This window comes from Pyricularia pennisetigena (assembly GCF_004337985.1).
Source record: "Pyricularia pennisetigena strain Br36 chromosome 4 map unlocalized Pyricularia_pennisetigena_Br36_Scf_6, whole genome shotgun sequence".
Classification (NCBI taxonomy): Eukaryota; Fungi; Ascomycota; class Sordariomycetes; order Magnaporthales; family Pyriculariaceae; genus Pyricularia; species Pyricularia pennisetigena.
The window spans coordinates 3,605,312-3,611,502 of NW_021940918.1; the positions used below are offsets into that span (position 1 = coordinate 3,605,312).

At 54.1% G+C, this 6,191-nt stretch overlaps 2 protein-coding genes across 2 annotated transcripts; one reads left to right on the forward strand and one right to left on the reverse strand.

Moving 5' to 3' along the window:
• Positions 1-401: 401 nt before the first annotated feature.
• PpBr36_06661 (uncharacterized protein) lies at positions 402-4,228 on the forward strand (the record flags this gene model as incomplete). Its single annotated transcript, XM_029893804.1, has 8 exons — positions 402-570; positions 704-841; positions 939-1,020; positions 1,121-1,308; positions 1,370-1,493; positions 2,255-2,491; positions 2,594-3,662; positions 3,749-4,228. 8 exons carry the CDS (start codon positions 402-404, stop codon positions 4,226-4,228), a joined length of 2,487 nt encoding a protein of 828 aa, XP_029746587.1.
• A 482-nt stretch (positions 4,229-4,710) lies between these two features.
• On the reverse strand, positions 4,711-5,979 carry PpBr36_06662 (uncharacterized protein; the record flags this gene model as incomplete). The annotated part of the gene is made up of 2 exons (XM_029893805.1): positions 4,711-5,591; positions 5,712-5,979. The coding sequence occupies 2 exons, from the start codon at positions 5,977-5,979 to the stop codon at positions 4,711-4,713; spliced, it is 1,149 nt and encodes a 382-aa protein (XP_029746588.1).
• Positions 5,980-6,191: the final 212 nt, after the last annotated feature.

A 6,191-nucleotide genomic window follows, 5' to 3' on the forward strand; every position in this document is an offset into this window, starting at 1 on the left:
AAAGCAATCCGTCGCAACAAGAGGATCGTCTCAAAAGGCCCCCGACACGGCGCGTCTGCTAGGAAAACCGATTGTCCAGAGTCTGTTCGAGTACCCTACACAAGGTCTCCTCCCCTCGCAACGCCTTCGAAGGAAGAAAATCAAGTAGAAAGCCCACCCAGTCCACCCAACACAAAAAACGAGGCGACCTACCCAAGCGCAAAGGAGCAATCCGTAGTCCTTGCGTTCCGCCTGCATTTCACCTTCGAACCCGGAAGCCCCGAAATCCCTGCTCACCCTGGGTATCGACGCCGCTGTCCCGTTCCATAAGGCGGGGGTTCTCAGACTACCCGTCCTACCCTCTCTAGTCCGGGGGGAAGAAAACAAAAAAAGAGATATATACATATCGGTAGCCGACAGTCATGGTTGGCTTCAGCACAGCGCGGGCCCGGTCGTACGCCTTCCGGCTCCCGCTGTTCACGAGACTTGCGGCGGTGATCATTGTCGCCGCCTGGGTCGTGGGCGTGCAGAGTGTTTGGGACCTCAGGGCGTGGGGTGCGCTCGTGCCGGATAAGCTCAACCTTGGGACGAGTAAGTGGTGACCTTTGCATAGTGTCCTTTTTGAGGACGGCTGACCAACTAGCAGGGTGAATGGTTGCTAGAAATGGGAACAAATCAAGGGTTTAGAATGCTGACATGCAGGGTCTCAACCCCCGTTCAACAGTGTATCGCACGAACACATACCCATTCATACACGTGAACTTCTTTCATGCCCTCATGAACGTCATCGCAATAGTGCCGCTACTGGAGAGGTTCGAGGCAGAATATGGGACGCTGACGTCGCTGGCGCTTTTCTTTGGCCGTGAGATACCACCTACCCTTTGCCGCTTTATACGAGGTCCTTGGACTTGGATTAGTTCTCTCTGGTGCTAATTCAGATATTTGCTCCAACTGTGTAGCGTTCTCAACCATACCAGCAATCGCATATGTTCTGATTGAGAGGGGGATACTACGGGCTAATAACACAGTAATGGGAGCAAGGTAAGAAGCGCACGGCACACACTTGTTTCTATGGCCGTGTCTATGTTAGAGCATCAGGCTGATGCTTTTTTCATCTCAAAAAAAAAAAAAAAAAAAACAGCATATGGGTGTTTCTTCTCCTCGGAATGGAGGCCATTAGGACGTACAAGACGAACCCTCACCTGGTCATCGCAACCCATCATGTGCCCACCTGGACTACGCCGCTGGCGTTGTGCCTAGTCGTCTCGGCGCTGGTCCCAAATACGACCCTGCTGGGACACTTGTGCGGGCTGGCCGTTGGTTACCTGAGTATGTAGCTCCTACGTACTCCCCACTGTTCCTGGCTTGCATTCACTAATCCTTTGACCAGGTGGCTTGGGGTACATCAAATTCTTGTCGCCGCCGGAGAAGATCCTGCGGTGGATCGAGACTAAGCTCAACCTCCTGGGCCGTCTCCCCCACTACGTCAGCATAGATCAGAAGACATACGGGAGGTTCGGAGTGCTGCCATCGGCGAGTCCGAATCCCGGAGCCAGCCCTGCGATAGGGCTGGTTGGGTCGACGCAGAGACTTGGAGTGTAATGGAGGATCTGTAGTGAAAGAGAATGAAAAAGCAAGCTGTTGGAAAGTATCATTGTGTAATAATCATGGACTGATATCCTTTGATCTCAAAGGGAAGATTTTCTCAGTTGTGTGTATATACTTTTTTTAGTTTTATTTCTGCTTTGCGTTGCTTGGACCTTCAGCACCGTGAATGCCAAGGCCTGTCAACCTTGGCCTCGGGTCGTCCAATTGCAACACGTTATTAATTACAACGAGCATGAGTGAGGATCCAGCTTTCTAGGAAATATCGATCTATGATGTTTTTCTTTCAAATTGTGTAGTTTTGTCATAAATCATCAATTCACATATCTGCCTTCAGTAGCATCTGGGTTGGCGCAGAGGTCCTTGGACCCCTGATTTTATTTGTCAAAGCGGGGCTATGCCATCATCAATCTCCTAGCAGTCACCAAGACAGACACCTCTCTGCTTTCCGTAAAGGGTCGTCGGCGATAGGAGCTTGAGAATCAACCCAACACGCCCGAGTAGGCGTCGGGAATTTCCAATGCCGCGCTTATTATGTGAGTTAGCAATCATTCTTATTAATTCTTTTTTCTTTGGTTTAACTTTTTGTGGCAATCCCTGTCCACTGTCGCGTGGGGTTCCGATTGTTGCTGACCCTTAGCTCCGACATTGTAACAGCTACTGTCCTGAGCCTACGGCGGGATCCCCGGATCCTCAAGCTCCCACCTTACCTCTCGGTGCTGTGCATAGTCGTCGGCATCGTGTCTCTCCTGCTTCTCCCTCTCGATAACTTCACAAGGAGGACTTATATATCTGAAAACGCGCTCCTCCCGGGCCAGGTGCATACCTACTTTGCCGGTAGCGATCAGAATGTCTTTCGGGCTTACAAACACGAGGTCAACAGCTTGGTTGACAAGAACAATGTCGAGTAAGCCAGAGCCTTTTTTCGCTCTTCGACTAGGACTGTCTCACCTAGTATCTTATTGAACTGGTCACAAATCGCTGACCAAACCCCCTACCCAAACCACAGGATCAACGACAAGCTGGAGAGCATCCTCAAGGGAGTAGGCCTCAAGGTTGGCCGGCAGAACTTCACTTACTCGTCGTCCGGCATCCAGCACAGCGGCGAGAACATCTACGCGATCCTCCAGGCGCCTCGCGGTGATGCAACCGAGGCAATCGTGCTCGTGGCGGCTTGGCGCAACCCCAAGGGCGAGTTGAACCGAAATGGAGTGGCCCTGGCCTTGACGCTTGCGCGCTACTTTCGGCGCTGGTCCCTCTGGTCCAAGGACATCATCTTCCTGCTGCCGCCGGACTCGCTGGCCGGACCCCAGGCCTGGGTCGACGCCTACCACGACGCGCACGACCCCCGCAAGGTCGCGGCGCTCTCGCTCAAGTCGGGCGCGCTACAGGGCGCACTGGCGCTGGACTACGCCCGCGAGGACCGATACGAGAGTGTGCACCTGGTCTACGACGGCGTCAACGGCCAGCTGCCGAACCTGGACCTGTTCAACAGCCTCGTGCACGTCGCGGGCGGCCAGATGGGCATGGGCGTCTCCATCCAAGATATGTGGGACCATCGCAACGACTACCGTGATCGGCTGCGGACCATGCTGCGTGGGATGATGCGGCAGGGCCTCGGGGCCGCCACGGGCGCCCACTCGTGCTTCATGCCGTACCACGTGGATGCCGTCACGCTGGTGCCGTACGGCGACGGGTGGCAGGACGAGATGGCTCTGGGCCGCGTCGTCGAGGGTACCTTTCGCAGCCTCAACAACCTGCTCGAGCACCTGCACCAAAGCTTCTTTTTCTACCTGCTAATGCACAAGGAGCATTTTGTCAGCATAGGTACATACCTGCCCAGCGCCATGCTTCTAGGTGCCAACTTCACCATCATGTCCATTCTCATGTGGTTCAAGAGTGGGCAACACGAAGAGGAGTCTGAGGGTCAAGTGACCGCTGATAGGACTGGAGCCTCGGTGTCATCGGAACCGCTTCCTGTTGTTGAGCGCGAGCTTTTGGTTCCGCTGTCGGTGATAGGCACATGCTTGTTCCTCGGTGCTGTGCCTCTATACATTTTCAACCATCTCTCTGCAGGTGTAAGTATCAACCCCAATCTCGATGTGACTGCACTTCGTTTGCCAGTGGCCTAACATCTAATCCTGACCTCATATATCCCGACCAGCTTTTATATCCATCCTTCATCGCCTTCTCAGCAATCAACATCTTCCTACCGCCCATCGCCTCACAAGTCCTAGAGACGTTGTACCGTCCCACGGCCCAACAGTATCAGCTCATCAAGTGCTTCTACCTTCTGGTACTGGGCATGTTCATCTCGTCGCTCGCCATCCTCAACTTCTCCCTCGCCTTTTGGATCGGTCTCGTCGCCACGCCTCTGACGTTCACCCGGCCATTTCCGACGTCGCCCGCCCTCCGCTGGGCCTACCTCGCCCTGCTTAACATCGCCTCGCCGCCCGCCATCTTTGCCGCCGCCTGCGCCGCCTGGCGTCTGGACGTCGCCGAGGTCTTGCAGGCCGCCGCTTTCGGTTGGGATGTCTGGGGCATGTACACCGCCCTCGTGGTCTGGTGCGTCTGGTGGCCCGCGTGGCTTGCTGGTTCGCTGGTCGTACTTGGAAGGCCGGCTGCTAAGGTCAAGACTGCCTAACCTGTGGGGGTTTTGTTCGTTTGGGATGATGTTTCTTTCCTCAGCTAGATTTTTTCTTAAACAAAAAAAAAAAAAAAAAGGAAAAGGTGGACATGCCTGGTTTCGATGCCTGGCTTGATGTACTGATAATACGATCCTAGGCAGCTAGATCTTGCTACGATAGTTTTTTTTTTCCATCTGGTACATGTGTTTTCGAGTAAATGTAGACGCGATTTTACGCAATTTCCACAACAATCTAGAGCTTACTCTATTATTGGTTATGAGTATTGAAATTCTTTTTTTGAATTCTTCTCATGACGTGACGTCCCTCATAATGTCTCCCATTATCCTCAGGCTCTATGACGTCTAGCTATGATACACATCGTGAAGCGAGTCTTCTTTCGCCAATGCCATCTCCTGTCGGAAGAGCGCTTCCACCTTTGGGACGCTCTGCCGGCAGAGCCGAGCTTCGTTTCTCCTCCACACTCTCATATCAACCTCTCTCAAACAGCCCAAACATCCTGGCCCACGCCCTCGATCCAGTTGCCGAGCTGGTTAACGCTCGAGTCCCAATCCTTCAGGCGCAGACGCATGTTGTCGATCTGCTTCATGTCGAGGACCTTGGGCTGGACCCAGTTGATGTGCGCGACCTCGTCGACCTGGTCGATGTTGCCGCGCAGGAGACCCAGACTGAGGGCCTTCATGACGAGGTGCTCGATCTCGTCAGGCTGCACCTTGGTCTCGCGCGCAATTGTCTGGAAGGTCATGGCGCGGTCGTGGGGCGGGCGGCGGAAGACAGCCTCGGTCAGGGCCGCCAGGTAGATCTTTTGCCTCAGCTGGCCGCGGTGCTTGGCCAGGAGCGGGTTCGAGCCGACGTGGCCCGAGAGAACATCGTAGGCGGCCAGGTCGCCGCGGTTGAAGGCGAAGAGAAGCTCCCGTAGCCACGAATCCTTGTCGCTCAGGGTCAGGGCGTCCAGGATGGGGTGCAGCAGGAGCTCACCAAAGTTGTAAATGGAGTTGGAGGCTAGGGCGGCGATGGCCAAGTCGTAGGCCCGCGAGCGACGCTCCTCTGGCGTCAGGGCAGAGACGTCGATGCAGGCCAGGTATAGGAGGGCATTACGGTAGTATGATGCAAAATCGGCCTGAGCCTGGTAGTAGTCGGCCTGTGCGCTGTAGAAGGCAGCGCTGACGACAGTCTCGACGCTGTCAAAACTGTCCAGTATCCTCTCGGCCTTGTCGAGGTCTTTCCGTGTACCCTCAGGGTCTTTGAGATCCAGCTTCACCCTCGCCACCGCGATCAGAGCAAAGACGTAGGCGTCTTGCGAGTCTTCATGGTCGACCTTCTTCGCAACTGCCTCAAGGAACTGTAGTCGCTCTTTCGGATCTGCAAGTTAAAAGGTAGGTGAGTATGTGTTAGCAAAGCCACATTACTACGGCATCGCACAGAACTGAACGGATGCAAGGACTCTGTGTCACACGCAGTTCACTCCATCAGACACATTACCTTTAGCAGCTGTGGCGGCCTTGAGGGCTATGTCTACCAGCTTGAGCTGGTTGATCTTATCGGCAAACTTGGCGACAAAGACCTTGTAGAAATGGAGCCTTGCTGGGCGGCTTATAGGATGGTCGAAGAACTCAAGGGAGGCCTCGGTAAGCTGATGCCATAATTTCCTTTCCCAGTAATCCTCAAACTTGAGAATAAGCGGCTGGAGCTCCTCCGGAGCTTCATCTCGCTGGTCGGCAAGGAAGTCGGCGACCGAATCGGCGCTCATGATGAGTGGGGTTCGGTTTGGATCGACCCAGAGTACGTTATCTGATTTCAGAGTGGATAGCTGTAGTTGAATATTGAGAAAGCAGAAGTATGGATGTGTTGCGGATGCAGGATCGATGGGGGTGTATCTTAGATGTTGCAGTTGTGAGTTGGTGGAATGTCGGTCGATTCAGAGCTTCGTTTGTCGATGATGAATCCGATTGTATGTCCGCC